Below are 20,796 nucleotides of genomic sequence, written 5' to 3'. Positions count from 1 at the left end.
GTTTATCGCAATAATTTCTTTAGACAATTAATCGGCCAGCAACATTTGTTATCGTGACAGGCATACTCCTATTTATTTGAAACTTTCTGTTTACATCAACATGGGACATGTTCATGTTTAATTGTCAATGAATGAAACAAACTAAAGTGTGTGTTAATGGAGGGGAGCCTCATCTGGAATCACTTCACTGCCATGGGGCTTTGAATAAGACAAGTCTAAGCCTAAGTGCTTTAGAGACACAAATCAAGAATCAATCAATATATCTGACACACAAAGTTATTTTTCCATATGTGAATCTTTTCAGCAAGAGCAAACAGACAGACATAATGCAGTGAATGTGTTACCCATTAGGTCCTTGGTTACAACAAGTCCTCCTGTTTGCTTCTGTGGCTTTTCTCCCTCAGCAACAAGACCTGGAAGATAAAAATCAGTGAGCACAGGAACTCCATTAGCACTGCTGCCATATTTATTATGATCATCTGTCTGAAAATCTCCCTAAAGAGTCTATCAGTGGGATGTGGAAGGGGCTGATGGAGCTGCAGAAAGAAGCAGGAGATTTAACAGGAAATTCAGTGTTTGCATGTGGGGAGTTACTATACAGTACAGAACCAAGAATTAATCTTTTAAATGCCGGTATAATAATTTTCATGACCAAAAACAGCTAATAATTTTCAATAAAATAAATGATTTGTACTAAATAACCCAAAAAAGAGAAATTCACACCTTTTCTGTCCACCTTGAAGTCAATGACGATTGGTTCCACCGTCCCCTCGCGGTTCCTCCCTAAGCCCTCGCCCGTTCTCCAGCCCATCTTCCTCATGAGGAACTCCCCAACGCCACCAGACACCGGAGCTGCCCTGAGGAACTGGTCCTACACCCAGGAGGGAAAAAACTCTGCATCAGCACAACTCTACATAGATCCAATATAGCCCTGGAATGGGTCACTCCACTAACCTTTTTAGTTTATGTCAGGAAGAGGAAGTTATTCAGTTTTAGTTTTAATTGTTTATGTTATGTACACATTTCATAGAGTTCATTCAATATGCTAAGAACCAACCGCAATGTTTCTGACTGACAGACCCAAACCTGACAGTTAAATCGGATCTAAACTGCTGGTGGGTTTGACAGAACAGACTGTTACCATCCACAGAGTCAACAGGGACAGACATGCACTGAGGCTCCTGACAGGCACATGTCAGTTTGGTGTCTAACAGCCCTTAGTAAGACATGTAACCACAGACCTGCAGTGCTAACAGCTGAGGAGGACTTTGCAAAGTTTTACCTTGGGGGAGCAAACGTTTAGGACCGGTAAGATATGAAAGCATGTTACTATGGGGGTTAGAAATCTTTGAAAGCTATTTGTTGTTTGTTTGCTATTTTGATTTTGTTTAAGGATTTAAGACACAGGTCTCATTGATGTCAGTGATTTTACCACCTTCCTAGAGCTGTGCTGCTCTATCAAACATCGGATATTATACGTGGTTTAAAGTATCTGCACAAAGAAAGTGGTAGGCAGGCTACAGAGAGTAGAGATCAGCTCCATAATTTACATTTGAAAAGACATTTACATACACTGAATATAGACATATACATTTTTTTTTCACTATCTGAAGTTAAATCAGACCAAACTATTCCTGTTTTAGCTTCATTAGAATTATCAAAATTATTTGTATTTGTAAATCCAAGCTTTCTAGCAAACAAACAACATATATTAGTTTTTTTCATACACCAAGATAAATCATTCAAATCAATCTTTTTTCTTTGCCATAAATAACTTGCTCACATCCTTCTGCCTCTCCTACAGGACAAACCCAGAAGTTAGAACAGAAAAGGAGAAGATCACACAGGATTAAACAACACAGTGTGTTAGCCCACAGTTTGTGAGACTACTTCATTGTTGTTGACTGGATCGCAGGAGTCGGCATATAGAGAGAAGCGGTCTAGAACTGAGCTGGCAGCCCTACCATTGACTGGTAAAAACTGATCCATCTCATTAAACGGGTGAGCTGCCGCCATCAGTCTAAGCACCCGGTTAAGGTCAGTAAGTGTGTTTTTGCAAGAGGAAAAAGGTGAGATGTCACCTCTGTCATAAACTTTCACACCACAATGTCTAATTTGTCAGTGACAGCTGGGTTTGAAGCAGTTTGTCTGATCCTGCTGCTCAGCTGCTGGTCAGCCGCTGAGCCGTCACAGAGGATAAAGATGGACGGAAACCAGAAACAATGCAGCAGTGAACGGCGATCGGTCCTGAATTTTTAACAAATAGCAGCTCAGAACCCAAATACAAACAAAACAGAAAACTGTTTACTCAGTTTCAGTAACAAACTGAAGCTTTTGTACTGAACGGTTTCTTTTCAGTTTCCTTTTGGAAACGCTGCATATTTTTTTATTAACTGGTATTAAACGTGACGCTGCACGCTTTCCTTAATTCCCCCAGTGGGGTTGACCGGCACCTGATGACATGACTTTTGTGAGTTATCTAATCCTGACTCAGAGACTGAGAAAAACTGCCTCAACTCAACCTGGGCCTGAACACCCCTCAGATTTGGTCACCATGTTTTTCTTCCAAATACTTTTGGGTTTATCATCTAATTTTTTTTAAAAGTTCCTGCATAGTTTTGTCTAATTTGTCAAACTACTGAGGCAAGTAGTTTGGGGTTCAATTCCCAATTTGTGACCTCTCTGGTAACTGTAAAAAAAGAAAATGTAAAAACTTTTTGAGACCCAAAACTCCTCTTCTTTCAGTTTACACTCCAAACCTTTCATTCAAAGTTCCTTCGTTCAGAACGAACATGATCTCTGAAACTTAGACTGAAAGACATACATGTTGGGATTAACATTCAATCAGCTAATATTTGTTCTCCACTCCTTTTAAGTGGTTGCCAGGTCCATGATTGGTTTTTTGGGTGTTGTTCTTTTTCCTAACTAATCACTAAAATATATTTGTGTGATTCCTAAAACCAGTTTCATGTTAAAAGTGCAGTTTGATTGAGATTTGACAGTGTTGGGGAGTTGCTCTGTTTTTCCTGAAGAAATGTAAACCCTCTGCTTAATGGACCAAAACTTCAAGGAGGATTTCCAAGTTTCACAAATTGAACCACTGAAGACCGATGGTGAAAAATGTCTGTCCTAGACGTCCTTCATGTGTCTCACCATAGGATTTTATGTTAAATGGACTGAATTGGGCCACAGTGGCTAAGTAACCCTTACCTTCTTTAGCCACGCTTGTGGTCCGCTGTTAGACAGCTCCTCTGAGCTGAGAACCTGGGCTCCAGTAGAACCAGTAAAGAGACCAGGAACGTTACTGGATTGAGCCCATGCATCCACCTGTTAAAAAACAAGCATTGTCTTAAAAGCCAGCCATTCAATTTTCATTATAACTATTTGAGAAATCAACATTTCCTTATTAATCCTACCTGCTCTTGGGCGCGGCTGAGCATACAAATGGCACTGACGTCATAGGGGTTCTCAGCCAATCGCCTCTGAGCTTTGATTCTCTCCGTCACTGCCTGGGTGATATCCACATTCTGAGGGGAAGAAGAAGAAGAAGAAGAAGAAAAAAAGGCAATTTTAAGTGATGGAAGAAAACTACCACTATATCGGTTTGGACGTTTCTCTATGCTTCACTGCTCATCTACAAGGACCCATCTGTTCCAGCTGCTGCTTCAAACTTAAGGCTTTACTTAAATCTTTGCTGTTTCCACACAGGAGCTGCAGTTCTGATATCTGCCAGAGAAGTTCCAGATGGGAGGCAAAGGAGAGTTGGGTGTTTAATATACAAATATGTCTAACTGGAGTTAGCTGGAAAGTGCTGAGGAATATATCAGAATAATAAGATGCATGTTTTCAAATTAATTTATCTGGAGTGCAACAGCAAACAGAACAACATAACAGCAGTCAGGTTTCTATGGCTCCAGGTCAACCCACTTTCTTCTTGTTTGCAGTTAATGCTTTCATTAATTATCTTCTGCAGAATATAAGTAAAATAACTGTATATTTTAGCTGCGGTACATCTTTTGATCAAGCATTCACTAGATAAATTCTGTTATGGCATTTTAGGCAATAACATTTTTATTTTCTTATTTAAAAAGGGAACTGTTTTAATCATTTGTTATTTGCATCTTTTAATGTATTTCTAATGTATAAAAAAGGCTGAAGAAGATAAATAAAAAAATCTGCAAAGTGTGATTATTTCTTATACGAATAATTGATAATCGTCAGTATAACTGATTGACTACTCTAATCATTGTTAGCTGCAGCCCTAATATAAACGTGAGAAAGTCCTTAAATTGATTTTTTTATATTCTGGTTTGTTTTTTTTTTCAGAGCTTCTTTGGCTCAATTTAACACATTTTTCTAACTATGAACGCAAAATGCACCCTGCTACAGTTTATACTCAGTTCTACTTTATTTTTTACTCTTCTTAGTCTATGAAAACTATTGCAAAATGCAGTTCTAGTTCTCTGGAACAAAAGAATCAGACTTGCACAAACATGTTAGAGATCTTTAGATCATTCTGATCAGCAGTTTAGAAACACAGCCAACGTATAAATGTTCTGTAGCATCTGCTGCAAACACTGTTTGGGCAACTAGTTTTATTATTTCATGACACTTTCGCTACATCAAGAACAACATGCATCTGCTCTTTTCCACTCAGAAGCTTTTTCTAAGATTTCCTGCTCCAAACAGCCTGAGTTTGGCATTTCCCTTCTAATAAACACACATTCTGACAGAGGTTTTGTAGCTTGTTCTGTCTCAGAATAATATCCCTGCCTGCCTACAAAATACCTTCATCCACATGAAAATATAAAACACTGCCAGAGCACTGCAAATTGAACAGTGACAGCAAACTGTAAATACTCAGAGTCCAAGTGTCTTGTTATTTCTCATATTGCTTGTATTGGCAGCCCAAAGGCGCTGGCAGTGATGTGTGATCTCTGCCAGCGCTGACAGCCGATCTCATTACAGCCGTCTCTCTCTGCATGTGCCCACCAAGCAGAAGACGGTGTCTTGTTATTCTGCAGAAACAGCTGCTTCCTGCTCAAAGCTCTGATCAGCACGGCTGGGTTGGGTAACAGTGACCCCTCTGTGGCACATACAGATCAGTGTTGATGAAGAAGTTATTCATAGCATTAAAGTGATCAAACCAGAAGCTTTTTGCATTTTCCACAGGTGAAGGCCTCCTTGCCAACACGCTAATCTGTAACTCCTCCACGGATTCTCTATAACTTCACATCTACACATTAAGAAGAAACACATCATTGTTTTGTCAATTCAGTTCAAGAACACTTTATTAATCCCAAATACATGCAACTCATCTTATCCAAGGTTCTTCAAAGAGTTTGTGTTGATGCTGATGGCTGTGGGTAGGACTGATCACCTGGAGCGACTGTGTACAAAGAGAATGCCTAGGGTTCTGCAGATTTCTTTTTTATTTTATTGTATCCAACCAATCCTTTGTTAACTGCAATACTGCAATGACGAATGGGATTTTATATAATGTGGAACTCTAAACAACCATCATCCTCTTTAGGAAGGTACAAAATGTTCAAATCAACCCAGATACAAACTGCAACAATACCCTAATCACACACAAGTTAAGAGAGAGTCAGTACGTCCTGTTACTACAGGACATTGGCTGAAAGGCCATTCAGAGGAAGAAGCCATTACTCCAAATGCAGCAAAACAAATCTAGATTAGATTTTGTAAATGTACTGAGGTTCTGATGAAACTAAACCAAACATCCATCTATTCCCTCTCATCCCTGAAGCTTCTCAAAGGAGGCTGGTCCTCAGCGTTCACTGGGCAACAGGCGCAATTCTTCCTGGACAGGTCGCCTTTAAACCATTTTACTTCAAATAAATCTAATACAGAGAATAACTGCTTCTGTTTTATGTTCAGATATTTAGTTATCTTAAATAACATGATAGACCTTGTCAATTGTTTGCATGTCTCCACCTAACTTCAGTGTTGGTGTCAGCAGCCAGCTGCTACTGAACTGGCTGAAACGAGTCTAGCACCACCTTCTGGTTCAGAAATGAACTGCCATCTAGACAAACATGCCAGACTTCTACATACTTTTGTTTGCAAAGTTGAACAGTTCTATAAACTCCTTTTAATAAACATGTATGTAAAGCGGTAAAAAACCAACAACAGTCAACAGGCATATTGCTGCAGTTTTTTTTTTTTTTTTATATGAAGGCTCAAATAGCCACAATGCTAAAATATTTCATATTTTTTGGGCGCCGTGGTTCTCTGTTTATGTCACCACATGGCACAATTCACGGGGATTTAAACTATAGTGCTTTGTTTATGGGAAATGTTGCTTTATCCTCCCAGAATGAATTGTAATTAAATTTATAGGACAGTGTTAGTTTCTAAAATAAGCTCAAATCTCTCCAGCTGCTGCTCTGGAAGCTCTAAGTGTTCAAGCAGGAACTGATATGGGTCATAACAGAAAACAAAACATTTTAATGATACTGCACAGAGGTGGGCTTTCCTAAAATATCAAAACATAAAAGTCCAACCAGAACAGAATTAAAGTGACTTTATTAGACACCAACAATACCTCCAGAGAGTTTATGTCTTACCTGCTGCCGAATTTCAGGGAAAACACTGTCGTTGTCAGGTACAGGTGCTACCTGCTGCTCCATGATGTCGGGTAACCCTGAATCTGATGCCGCCTCACCCGACAGTAAGGTGGGCGTCGCTGAGGGAGCGTTTGACACAGACTTTTTGCCCGTAGATGTAGATTTGTCAGCTGTTTTCTCAACTGGAACCCACTCTCCATAGGCAACCACACCTTCTCCCTCCTGCATGGTAACATTATGAACAGGAAGAAGCATTAATGTGTTAGAAACAGATGGAAATCCTTTGCTTATCCTTATTGGTTGAACAGATGCATCCTGACCTTCTTACGATGTTGTGACCCTGAAGACACAGGAAACTCCTTGGCCATTTCTGCATCACTACGCGATGTTGGACGAACTGTTGTGTTCTGAAAGTTGAAAAAAAAATTGCAATAAAAATTTAAATGCTCATTTTTATTTTTCTTAAAACAATCCATGTAAATGCTGAATGGTAATTGTTCAACTTCACTTATGCACTACAGGCTGCATTTAAAGTAATCAATAATCAGCTGCCACATTCAATACAACTTATTTTTTCCTATTTTTAAGCCATAAAGCCATATTTTGACAAATTAACAAATAAAAATCTGCCTTTTCTGCATTTTAAAGAGCTTTAATACATCTTTTATTAAAAAACGCCTGTCAAATCACACCAACTACAGCTTTATATATGCCCATTTTGCCTCTTCAGTGTCCATTTCTCAGACTAGAAAAGACCTAAAAATTACATTAATGTTGAAGTTGATGACTTTCTGCTCTCGAATGGTTGATCCTCCAAAGAGTTTGCCATCATCTTCTTCATCGGAAACATGAGGTAGTGCCACTGGCAGCTCTCCAGTGCTGTCTGCAATCATCTTGCATTTCTATAAAAACAGAGAACAATAAAATGACTTAAGAAATATAATGTTCCCCCAGTTTGAGATCATAACTTCATCTTAATATATTCATTCAGCCACTATTTGTGATTTTAAGCTTTGGAAAAACGGAAGGGTTGTAAAGGAGGCTTTTTTAAATAAACTTTTCTAAACATGCAATAAAGCTGTAGGTCTTGACTTGTTACCTACAAGTGGAAGAGAGCCGATGTGTAGAGTCAGAAGTAAGACAAGGTGACATTTTCCTTTTTTTTTCCTGAGATTCCAGACTGAATACATGTCTGGTTTTCAAAGTGTTGTTTCTCTATAGTAAGAGCATAAACTCTGCATGGAAAGAATACTACAGGGAAATCCTCTACCAATCAATTTATGCCTCCTTTCAATTTCAAGTCGGTTATCATGAAGTTCAGTACTTAGAAAATAACATTTCTTACTACTATGAAAAACTAGTTTTTAGCAACAAATGAGCATAGCTACAATCCAAATATATTTGAGCATTTATTGATAATGCAATATTGTTAAATTCATCATATATTTGGCTAATGTATATTGGACATCCTTCATTTTCATTAACAAAATATGTCAATCAGTTAAGTACTGTATTTAATTGTATTGGTTTTTGATGGGGATTTATAAACATACAAACAGGATTTATGGTTCTTCAGTTGTATTTTTGCAAATAAGATGAAACAGAAACTTTAAAATATGCATATTAGTTAGTTAATTTCTCTAGTAAACTTACGGCAGTAAAAGAATTTCTGCTGACTCCTCATAGCCTTAGCTTTCATATATAGCCTCAACATTTCGGCCATGTTTTGGAGAATACATGGCATCGATGTAATAAATCCTCCAAACTGAGAGCATGCTGATTGCTTACTGTTTTTAGTGCTTTGTTTAATCCTGAAAACACACACACTGGGGTCTTACATCAGTAAACTCCTTAATGCTGATGCTGTTGGCCTGCTTTGCCACTTTCTTTTTCACTTCTTCCAGAGCGGCCGAGTTGGACTGGATCCCAAGGATAGATGGCTTGTTACCGACAGAGGACAGTGGGAGCAGCGAAGACAGAGTCCCCATGTTAGACAGAGCTGCAGTCACAGAAGCTACAAGGGAGACAAAGATAAAAGATTCGAAAGAGAGGAAAAAAAATGGGTTAGGATTGTTCATTTAAGTTAGTGGAACATTGGTCATTCTAAATGATTTAAAGCAATTGAAGTTCACCCTAATTTAAGGTCAAACACTGAAAGGCATTTTTGTGTTTTTATTTAAAAAGGCATTTTTTATATTACTCAGAAGATTTATCTCATAAAGTGTAAAGCCCAGTTCACACTAAAGGATTCTAGAATTGTCGGCCGATGGTCGACCTTTTTTCACAACCTGAGACCACACACTAGTCGACTAAAAATTGTAGGTATAATGTGTTTGATCGTAGAGTGTGAGAAATCCCTTAAATTTACACGATACCACACCTGAATTTACAGTAAACAAACATGGACAAAGGCGTTGAAGTAGTAACTGTAGTTTGTGGATGTATTTTAAGTGAAAACAGACGCAACAAAAAGTCAAAGCTTTGGATTAAGAACTGGACTTGGCGAAATGATATATTTGTTGCACTACAATATGGAGGTGAGTTGTACTTTTTCTCCCGTTTTAACAAACATTACACTGGGCTTAATATTTTTTCTGTGCTGTTGATTAATTAAGCGTAACCGTTTAATTAGAAGTTTTTAAATTTTTGATGTGTGGATATTGTAGAATATGTGCATGTACTGGGCTTTGTTTCAGAAAGCTGAATAACTGAAAGTTCGGAGCAGCATCAGCTAGAAGAGTGCATGTCCTACGTGTTTATTTTTAGAAAACCAGATAGCAGTTATCCTTATTTTTTCCCAACTGATAGCGGAAGGGTAACGTCTTCCCATTCCATTTATGGTGCATGGTAAGTTAATTGCAAATTTTCTGGCATCATCTCTGCAGCTCCTGGAACCGCGTGCACAATATTTGTGCAGCGCTCTGCACTCATCAGTTTAATGAACTTCTGCACCTATTTTTTTCTCAATTTAGACTACAAATAGATTAACACAACATAACATTTGCTGTATTTTTCTCTGTTGTGTTAATACTGCAGACTGAAATTAAACGAGCCATTTCAACCAAAGAATGCACTTTAAACCAGACTTTATAATTTTTGTGTGTTTTATTTATTTATTTATTTTTCTGATTGGCTACCGATCACATTCAACAGGCTGCCTTCTCGCTCCCAGTCGATGGACACCACACGTACTGAGATTATTGGGACAAGACACACATGTAGAATATTCCTGATTTTAGATTGGAGCGGTTCCGACTGGACCCGATCAGTCGTAACACACCACACACTACAGGATGATCGGTTGCGATTATCGCAAGTGACAATCTTAGAATGCTGAACGTTCTAAGATTGGCGTACGGGCAAAATGGGGGCAAAAAATTGTGCAGTATGAACTGGGCTTAAGATAATCTAACCAACATCCCAGAATGTGAGATATTCAAGAAATAAATTCCAGATTTTACCAGCAGTCATGCTAGCCATTGCTGCATTCATGGCCATGTTTGGTAGGGCCAGAGGAAGCACTGTAGTCCTAAGGCTGGCAGGGACAGGCATCCCAGCCTTCACACACATGGCAGCAGCATTGGCCTTGGCTATTTCCAACAGCTGCTCCTTATCTGAGGAAACACAGAAACAGGAATAATTAACCCCAATTTAATCAAAAACATCCAACTCATAGTGGCAAATGGTAGCTTTGACTGTGGAATGCTGGTTTAGAGTATCTGACCCAGTTCACTGATGCGTTTTGGGCTGGTACTCCTGCTTCGGTCCTTTCTTGTGGGTGATCTTTTTTTGCGCAGGATGAGGATGGGGGAGTGGCTCGGTTCACGTTTCCAGCGGTCCCTCTGGCTGTAGGTTAGCCTCCTGCGATTGCGTGACGCAGACCGTGACCGGGACCTCCGGGAGCGCCGGTGGACCGACCTACACAGAGAAAAAACCAACAAAACACAAACGATGACATCAGTTCTGATGCTGGTAACCGAATGTTGGAGGTTACAGAATGAAAACGTAACGCTACCTGGAGCGTGACCTTTTCCTCACTGAGCGGCTCCTGGATCTGGATCTTCTCCTGTAGCTCCTGCTGGGGGACTTGGATCTTTTTCTCTTCTTTGATGACTTCCTGTCTCTGTCTCTGTCTGGTGACCTGGACTGCTTTCTTTTCCTCCTAGCTGGTGATTTGTCATGAGACCTAGGCTTTTCTGAAGCTTTCTGCTGAGGGGCGGTGGACTTCGGGGCTTGTTTGGGTTCAGAGGGTGTGGGTAGCTTGTGGGCAGATGAATCAGAACCTAAAGTTTTAGAAAGACCAACAAGCAAATTCTAATCAAGCTGAAAGTCCAACTGGTGCTTTGAGACAGTGTGACATAAACCGGTGTGTGTGTATCTGTGTGTGTGTGTGTGTGTGTGTGTGTGTGTGTGTGTGTGTGTGTGTGTGTGTGTGACCTACAGCCTTCTTGAAGCTTAACCAAAGAGCCTGCTTCCATTTATTAATTAAAATAATTCCATTTCAAGGAAGTAGCATTCAGTTAACAAAACCATTTTAACATCAGTTCAAAATTGAAATAGTTTCATACAAGATCTGAAGCATAACTATTTATTCTGAATTCTTATAATTTTGTACACTTTCATTCTAACAGTAGTAGTTTATTCTTTACAGTTCATCCTCCATTTATTATTTTCTAATAAGTGTATACTGTTATATACATATTAGCATGTTATAATGTTTAACACATTATAACATTATAATGATTAAAAGTAACTTTTGAAAGGCAAATATTAAGCATACTTTCAATAATTTCACTGACTTTTATTGGTCTAGTGTAATATTATAATCTTAAATGTGTTTTCATCAGCTACATTTAGAAATTAATGACAATTAACATAGACAGAGGCTGAAAATCCTCTACATAAACACAAATATATTCAATAAATTACAATATTATTGAAAAGTCAACTTATTTCAGGAACTTTATCTCTATGTTAAACAAACTATATAGATTACTTACACAGATGAAGAATTTATTTGTTATATATGAGGATTGTCCACTTACAGGTAATGAAAACATGACATTTAAAATCAGACCTTTAAAAAATATTTGATATTCCACATCAGATTGTTAAATTGGGCGAGATGTGTCTCATTTACTTATCAGTTACATACTAGCAACATCTGACACAGAGCTAATAAAAGGCAGCAACATGTGAGAGCTAAGCCTGAGAGTCAGAACTGTGCAGAGGTGCTTATGGGCATTTGTTGGCTTTACATGATCTTACCTTGTTTTTCAGTTTTGTCTCGATTCTCTGCTGGCTCTGCTGTTTTTGGTTCAGCTCTCTCTTCTGCCAGCAGGGGTGTCTGTGCAGAACTGAGGTTCTTCACTGGCGACGGAGGCCTGTCTGAAGGGCACTGGGCATTGAGCACGGATTCACACAAATGTCCTGTCGTCTCAGACGGGCTGCAGTCAACCAGACCACAACATCATTTGTTTCAATTAAGAAACATATCAAACAATTAGACATTTTTCTGGTCTGTGAAGGACTGTCTTAATTACTGTAATGACAGGACTTGACAGAATCCATGAAAAAATACATTAAGTAACCAGCAGCCCAAAAGATGAGCTTTGAAGCTGTGTTTATGGCCTTTATATACATTTTAATGCCATTTGTGACATCAATGGGAAACATCTTCATGCATTTTCCTTAGAGAGATATTTACAGCTGGAGTGGGCTGAGACTGTCTGCGGCTGTCCTGTTTATATTTAACAGTATTTATGACGGTGAAAAGCTTCTTCTGGTGATTGTTCACCATCCATCAGCTGGATGGTGAACATGAAACACTCATGCAACTTTGTCATGTTTTTGTTCTTTGCTGAAACTGCAAAAGCAGCAAATCGCTTTGATTACATCTTGTGATTTACTGCTTTTATCCAATTTAAAGCCAAAATTATTCTAATATTCCAAATTTGTATTTTCTAGGAACTAATTCCTCCATTTATGGACTTCTCCAGATGTACAAAAATATTGCACATCATTATCTGTTGGACTGACAAATATCAGCTGGGAAAATGTTGCATTTCGCCCAACATTAGTCAGATGTTGATGCTACAGATGGCTATAACAAACAGGAAGTGGAGCATACATCTCAGAAAAATGGAGAATATTCCCCGCTGTACTTGAGGTTTGGGCATTGAAACTTTCAGAGTCGTGCCTCTGGTAAGACACAAACCCACCAGCGAATGAGAAACTTTGCCAAGTCCCCTCCCCATATAAGTCTTTTTTCAGAAAGGCTGAAAAGCAGCTCAAGCCAGCGTACAAACTTTGAAGAAATTATATCAAATTTTGCAGTTTCCGTCAACCTTTCCTGATGGAATACCACAAATTGCTCAGAAAAAAAAACATGGATCCAACCAGAACCTTCTAAGGCAGACGTATGTGGTACACCATACATAGACTGATGAGGAACACTAGAGCAGAGCCAGATGAAACATCCAGAAGAGAATTATGGGACAGCATGGGATTAACTCTGAGGTGATTTTAGCTACCAACTCTGGCTGGTGGAGAAAGTAATTCACTTGAAATTCTATTCAGTGTGAACAGGGTCTGATGACCTGGTGTGCCAACAGCAGAGGACCTGAACTGAAAAGCGAGTTATCAAAATAATGAGAGAAAAATAATAATAGGACTCCCCCATCCTCTTCCTGGAGGACATTTTCAGGACTCTCCCACAACATTCTGGCAAACTGCATCATTCTCTGCGTCCACCTGTTTTCCATTTCAATGTGCCTTCTTTTTGCTCAGGGCTACCCTCTATATTTTAACCTCGGATTTATCTTATGCAACAACAATAACCCATTTTTTAATCTATTCTATAACAAACAGAGCAAACAAAACAAAGTGCTACTTTTTCACAGCTGATATAAAAGAGGCCCAAACCCCAGTAAAGCAGGACTTTTCAGCGGCCCATGTTGGCTTGCTATTGCAGGAGTCTCCAACCTGTAACTCTTTAGAGTTTCCTCATTAGTTCTGAGTAAAACTGATGTTCATGTAGTTGGACTGAGGGTTAAAATGTCACTTTGGATTAGACATGTTGCAGACACCTGCGTTAGTGATTTAATTAGGCCGATTTGTCCTTGATCAGAAGGACACAGACTGAAAAAACTAAGAGTTCTTTTATTGAATGCATCTAGAACTCCCTCTAGGGGCGAGCATTTATCATACCGTTTGTTGTGATAATACATGTAATACCTGCTTTCGCTTTGGTGGCACTTTGAAGGAGACGATGATTGAGTCTGTGATCTTTGGCAGTGGAGTCCCAGTGATGAGGCGGGGTTGCTCTTCATTGAGCAGGAATGGGACTCAGAATTGGAATGTGATGGCGGACATGGGCTCCTGCTCCCAGCTCTCTTTTCATTCCCATTCCCTTTATTGGAGCTGTCCTGTATTAGAGTAAAAAGCAGCAAAAAAACAACAAAACAAAACATGATACATGTATATGTGATGTCAACACAGACAGTTTGGGAAAGCGTCCTAAATTATCTGAGGCTCATATTTATACACAGAGAGAAGGATCAGAATCATTCCAGCTTATCTGCTACTTGTTGGGAATTTGAAGAATTTCATGCATTAAATGAATAAAGGTGAAAGATTTTACTTCTGGAAATGCTGATCTTATTTATTTAAAATAAATAAATGCTGTCAAACAGAAGTTGGATTAATTAGAGATTTTTGATTTGAATATAACCCATTACAGATATTCATGGAAGTTCTTGTGCAAATTAGTGAAATCGGGCATTTTTGGGTGAAACTCTGACCACCAGATGGTGACAAAGTGTTTCAACAGGAAGTGGTGAGGTAAACACGTTTCTGATTGAATTGTTTTTGTTTCTTTACTTCATTCATCATGGAAACAGACCAGTGGGAAAAATAACAGGCTCACCATCAACTCCATGTAACCGATTTCAAAAAGTCAATATTTTAACTTAAGATAGTAAGTAGAAGATAAATGATACATTTGATGAAATTGATCATTCATATAAAACAAAACAGCCTCTATTTACTCTAACATGAATTATTATTACCTGTTTGGGGATGATATCTGGCAGCTGATCCTGTCGAGGCCGCAAACATTCATTGACCTTCTGCTTCGACTTGACTTCCGAGTCCGAATCGGACGTGTTCTCTCCACTTCTCCTTCTCTTCTTCTTCTTCTTTCTCTTCTTCTTCTTTCCTGACGAGTGCTCTCTGTTGGAGCTGGACTTCTTGTCAGCTGGACCATTCAGGAGACACGTTTAAGACACTGATGACTCCCAGAGAAGGAGACTGAACTATGTAAGATCCAGACTTCTTCTCTTGTGAGACTTAAACCGCAAAATGTAAAGTTCTTCCATTGCAGCCATTGGAAAAGAAAGTGCACCCTCTTTTCAATTCTCACCTAGTGCTTTGTGGACTCCTAATAGTTCAAACACCACTTATACCTTAATATGAATTATTATCTATGGTTTTTCCCATCTCTGCTCTTGGAATACAGTCAATCAGCACCAGGGAAAATGAATGTAATTCCTGGATTGGCTAGTTGAAAACGTTACCCAATAGTGTGTTAAGTAGCAATGTATCTACTTGACATACTTTTGGCAGCTTCCTAAGCTGGGTTATCTTTTGAAAGTTTTGAATAGGCTCTAGAAAAAATTCAGGGATAATTGTCTTGAATAATTCACTTTGATCTTATTTCTCCAATAAAACATTGTTCCAAAAGCACCAACTTTCATTCAGATGCTGCTTTTCAAACTCTTTCTCCTTCAACACTTCCAAACAATCCTTGCTTATTCCTGTCTTCCTGTCTCAAACCTCACAGGTCAACAAACTGAGGCCTGCAGAGTCTAAGTTGTAATCCTCCTGGAGGCTCCTGGGGAAAATCACAGCTGTCTAAAATGTTTACCACCTGGGAATAATCTGGAAATAGTTTGAAAACAGCATATATCCATCCTGGCATTGTGTTAAGATCAGTCTGTCTGCTTTAAGAGAGGAGGTCACACGAATGTTTACCAGTCAATACATGTGATTAGCAGTCATATACAGTGTTTCTCATGACAGAACTATCTCACACTGACAATTGTAGAAAACAGGCATTAATTTAAGTCTGGTTTCACTAAGAAACAATTATTTTTAACAAAAACACCAGTGCACCAGTATTCTGACATGAATACTGCCTTCTGCCAATAACAGCAGTTTGAACACACATGCGTCTCTTCAGCTTCTCCACTGGTTTACTATAGGATTTAGATCTTCCAGTCTTCCAATAATGTGTAACTATCAAGTGGAATTTTCAAATTTCCTGTGAAGTTTAAACATTTTTTAACTCAAAAACATGGCGGTCAGCTGGATGACTGCCTTATTCCCCCGTGTTCTGGGCTTAGCATGTTTTCTGGGGGTAAACACTGCAGAAAGCATGAAGACGTTTTCCAGTTAAAATTAAACCCCCTGTAAGACTGCGATGGTAGCCTCACTCCCAACAACCAACATATAATACCGAATATGGATTATTCTGGTCTTACATTTTAGCTATTTACCTCCAAATTGCTACTAAATCGCACAGACTGACTTTGACTAGACTCACATTTACATAGTTTTAAAAAGTAGCAAATGCTGTTGAAGAAATCTAAAAGATTGATGTGTCACATCATATTCATACCCCAGGGAAACAAGAAGCAGTTGATTACTAACAAGAAGTTTCAATTCACTTCAGGAAGTAAGACATAAATAAAAATGTTAAGGGGTTTGAAAAGCGCCCCGTGTGACAGTTTTTCCCACTCACTATAAAAGTATAAAAAAAGGTCAAATTTTATATTTTAAGCATTTTTCCCAATAAATATGACCTTTTTTTCCTCCATTCCTGTAAGACATATTGATATAAAAGCCATCCCCTCTCTTACTCCCAATAAATCTAGAGCAAAAAGTTCAAGGTTTGCCCTCAAAAAACACAAAGCATATGTAAGATATATTTTTACTCGGCTGTAGAAAGTGCAGAGATGAGCTCTAGTCGACTCACCTTGCTCCTTCATCTCTGGACCTGGTGTCTCTTTTCTATGAGGAAAAGACAAAAGACAGACAAAAGTCACAATGAAAACATGCACCACAGCCAAAAGCATCAGAATGTCAAGTCTCAGAATACGCCATCTGAAGCATCTGTGTTACATCCATTTGTAACTTTCACAAGCTCTCCCTCTCTTCTAACTTGATTATGTCTAACTTGTTTCAGCCAGGTCATGTGTTACTATGGTTTTCCAAAGCTATGGTTTCAAAACTGTAAAATGTTTTCTCTTAGAAATTCCAAACTTTCTAAGCTCTAGTAAATTAGCAGAGAGCCTAACATTAGGATTTATATTTGTGCTACTCTATAAAGAGAACAAGAGTAACTCAGTTTAATAAACACTTCCTTAGCATGTTTTTACATAATTTTTAAATTCATCCTGGCTCTTTTTTTTCTTCTTACTGTCTGTGGTGAAATTAAGTAAACATTTAAACATCCCCTTAAAGCAACAGTGAGTCATTCTGGTATCAAAATGGTAATATGACCTTTAGGTAAAGTCCATTCAGGGATATAAAGTCAAGGATAATATTTGTTATTTCATTTTAAGATGGACTGAATCTTGGCTGCATTAAATTTCAGTTAAGATCTATTATTACTGTGATCGTGTGGCTTCTAATCTACACAATACAATATTTTCTTTCATTTAAAGACTGAGTTTAGGTTTTTCTGGAATAAAATGATTAGAAATTATAAGATAAATTAGACAGATTCACAGTAATAATGAATTAAAATAACTGAAATTAATTAAAACAGATTTTTAAAATTATCACTGTGGTAAACGTGAAATTTTGGAACAACAATGAAATAGAAGAAAACAATTAACTGATTAATATTTAATTGAACTGCTGAAAAAAGTAAAAGCAATTATAGAAGGATATTGTCAACATCATAACATGATTTTAGATCCTCTTTCAGATGAACCTGTTTGGACGATGGAAGTTTTACCTCGGCTCTTGTCCCTCCATGTCGGCTCCAGACTCAGAACTGCTCTCCTTCTCATGGTTCTTCCTCTTCTTCTTGCTCTTGTGCTTTTTGTGCTTCTTCTGCTTCTTCTGGGACTTGCTGTGGTCCTGATCCTGGTCTCTCGGAGGACTTCTCTTTGCCGCATCACTAACTTTACCTTCACGGTCCGCGGCTGTTGCCTCACTGCTGGAAAAGGGATCAGAATATCGCATGTTAACGTCTGAATATTTAAGAATGAAAAGATTCATGTAGAAGCAGAAAAAAATGTTTAGCGTTGATCTTTCTGACAGTACCGCTGTTTGGCCTTTAATCTCCATCGTAGTTAAAATAATCTTTCAGACAGATGATCTTTATAAATATGAAAAAAAAAAAACAGTTTCCATTTGTCTAAAGACTTTCAGCGGTTTCATCCTCTGTCCTTCCCGAAGCCTGCATGCTCTGCATGGTTAGTTCACAACATTCAGAACCACATGATTCGGCGACAATCAGACTGCAAGGCTATTGTTAGAAACAGACCGTCAGCAGAAACACAAGCTAAAGACGACTGCCAACATACCTTTTATCCTCCTTCTGCTCTTCTATCTCTCGAATCTTGTTTAGAATAAAATCCTGGAAAATTTGTTCTATGTTGGCCGCCATGTTTCAGTGTGTAACTAGAATAAACGCCCGGGTAGGAACTCCTTCCGCTCGGTAGCTGCACCCATAGACATGAATACCATATTTTTTCATGTATTCATGTCTATGGATGCACCCTCCTCTTCTTCTATAGCGTTTTCTGGCAGTTTACATACTTAGTGTATTACCGCCATTCAAGGAGACAATTATAACTGGATGGAGATATAATTCAGAAATTAATTTTATCCTTTATATCTTCTAACTTTAAAAATAACTTTATAATATACATACTTTAACACTCACACACACATACATACTAAATCCTCTCAACTAATTTTGTATTTTTTAAATATTTAATAAGTGCTTGTATTATATCATTTGATTGCTGCTTCCCTAATAAATTATCCAAAGTTACTGAAATTCCCATTACCCTTTCCATTTCTTTCCCCTCTCTTATATATTTTCTACAATAAATCAACACATGTTCTACTCCTTCTGTTTCCCTGCAATAAGAACAATCACCTGATGGATGTTTCCCTATTACTTTTAAACCACTATTTAAACTAGCCTGCCCAATCCTCAACCTGTTAATCCATATTTCCTCTTCCTTTCTTATGATCACCTCTTTTTGTATTTTATGTAAATGCCTTCCTCTTTCCTCTAAATTCCATCTTTCCTGCCATATATTATTTATTTTATCTTTTTCTCAACTTTATTTGAAGACATACCATGAGTATAACAACATATGACAACATTGAGTGAATATTTGTATGTCTCAGAAAAGAACGGTACAGATAAAAAGCAAATAAGAAAAAGAAAAAGCTATGAGATGTAGGTTTCAAATAGTACATTTAAAGCATTACATATTTCAAATGTATTAATAGCCAGTTTTTTGTTAGTCTTTTACAGGGGTGGGCAATCCTGGTCCTGGAGGGCCAGTGTCCTGCAGCTCTTAGACGTCTCCCTGGTTCAACACACTTGAATCCAACAGTGAGTCACCTCCTCAGTGCAGTCAGGTTCTCCAGAGTCCTGCTAACTACATTATTTGACTCAGGTGTGTTGAAGTTGAAACACATCTAAAAGTTGCAGGAGACCGGCCCTCGAAGCCTGGAGTTGCCCACCCCTGCTTGTTAGATCTGGTAAAATACTTAATTTAAATGAAAAAAGCAGTAAAAGCATGGTTTAATTTCAGTGAAAGCGCAACAATGAATATTATATTTAGCCAATAATAATAAAAGATTTATGATAAACTCAGAATTGCTAAGCATGTGTTTACCAGAGGCCAAGTAAAACATCCTCCACTAAGTCTCACCACTAAGTCCTTTTCTGTCACGTACATTCTGTGTTGTCTGACTTAATACTAGTGGTATTAAGTGCCAACTTTGCATTCAATTGTCATTATTTACAAAATCATGCAAAGTTGGTACTTTTAATGGACTTTTAATGCAACTATTAAAGCCACTTTGCATTAAAAGTGTCATTATTTACCGAATGACACTTCATGACAACAGTCATACACATTCATAAAGACTCGTTCATGTTCATGACAGATGTCATGTTATGTTTATGACAGTGTTATGTCAGCCTTATGCACACCCCGTCAAATAAAGTGTTACCTAATATTTTGTAAGAGTTGCGCCTCTCATGGTAGATGTGCTGGGTTAGTTCTGATTTATTATTTTTCTAGACTTTTGTTCAAATATTTGTATCTTATTTTATTTATTTTTTGTATGTTATTGATTCATTTATTTTGTGGTTAAGGCAGAATAAGTTTAGACAATTATCCCCTCTGATTTTGGACGCTGTGCTTGCATCTGAAATTATTTTTGCTCTGACAGTTTTTTTTTTTTTTTTGTTTTGTTTTGTTTTTATTTTCTGGACAGTTATGATGTGTAGAACAAATAAGTATTCTTATTGCAACTAGTTAACAACTCAAAATCTCAAAAGATACCTCAACTACAACCACTGAGTCCCAAAGGAGTTGAAAGAGAATCTTTACGGATGCAGAGCAGGACAAAAGAGCAGTTTATGTTGTATTATCTTTCAGGTTACATGAGCGGCAGAAGAGGACAGACGGGGACACTCTTCTCCAAGGTGTGAAGCTTCCTCCGAAGGTGTCCGTGGCTGACGCCTCCTTCCCAGAACTGAGACAGCTCCCCTCCATTACTGTGGAACATGGACATAAAAGCATGAAGCTAAGGAACCTGAAAACAGAGAAAGCAAGGAACTGATCCGTCGACGGGTTGGTGGTAAAGCTGGCTTCGCACAGTAGTATTGTCCACCTTCATACCAGCCAGGTCATTTTTCGCAGGCCCCATTTCCTGGCAGCTTCTTGTATCCACAGACTGACCAGCCACCATATCTGCTTTGTCCTGCTGTGAGCAGAACAAGATGCCACAAGTGCCATCCACTTCTTTGGGTTTCTGCTACGGTCCACCAGCCCCAGTCTTGACCTCCTTTGGACAAAGACAGTTCCCACCCCTGCCATCTCCTCTGACTCCATTATATTGGTACTATACACCACCATTTCACTCATCAACCCCAGCAGCT

At 38.4% G+C, this 20,796-nt stretch overlaps 1 protein-coding gene across 2 annotated transcripts in view; it reads right to left on the bottom strand.

Annotated features, from left to right (window-relative positions):
- sonb (SON DNA and RNA binding protein b) overlaps positions 1-18,323 on the bottom strand; it is a 36,799-nt gene extending 18,476 nt beyond the window's left edge. The window contains exons 1-17 of one of the 2 annotated variants that reach the window (XM_015060123.1): positions 18,188-18,323; positions 17,614-17,817; positions 16,627-16,661; positions 14,660-14,847; positions 13,827-14,017; positions 11,859-12,037; positions 10,606-10,873; positions 10,315-10,508; positions 10,052-10,204; positions 8,429-8,604; positions 7,358-7,492; positions 6,911-6,997; positions 6,591-6,812; positions 3,417-3,527; positions 3,211-3,327; positions 724-871; positions 345-413 (exon numbers count right to left, since the gene is read on the bottom strand). In XM_015060123.1, coding sequence (XP_014915609.1) covers positions 345-413; positions 724-871; positions 3,211-3,327; positions 3,417-3,527; positions 6,591-6,812; positions 6,911-6,997; positions 7,358-7,492; positions 8,429-8,604; positions 10,052-10,204; positions 10,315-10,508; positions 10,606-10,873; positions 11,859-12,037; positions 13,827-14,017; positions 14,660-14,847; positions 16,627-16,661; positions 17,614-17,817; positions 18,188-18,270 — 2,560 coding nt within the window. In that variant the 5' untranslated portion in view covers positions 18,271-18,323. The remainder of the gene's footprint in view (positions 1-344; positions 414-723; positions 872-3,210; positions 3,328-3,416; positions 3,528-6,590; positions 6,813-6,910; positions 6,998-7,357; positions 7,493-8,428; positions 8,605-10,051; positions 10,205-10,314; positions 10,509-10,605; positions 10,874-11,858; positions 12,038-13,826; positions 14,018-14,659; positions 14,848-16,626; positions 16,662-17,613; positions 17,818-18,187) is intronic. The other variant, XM_015060124.1, reaches the window with a different exon arrangement.
- Positions 18,324-20,796: the final 2,473 nt, after the last annotated feature.

The sequence above is a fragment of the Poecilia latipinna genome, unplaced genomic scaffold, assembly GCF_001443285.1.
Source record: "Poecilia latipinna isolate Pla-1442-1.1 unplaced genomic scaffold, P_latipinna-1.0 Scaffold1688, whole genome shotgun sequence".
Classification (NCBI taxonomy): Eukaryota; Metazoa; Chordata; class Actinopteri; order Cyprinodontiformes; family Poeciliidae; genus Poecilia; species Poecilia latipinna.
This window is presented reverse-complemented; position numbering and strand designations above follow the sequence as displayed.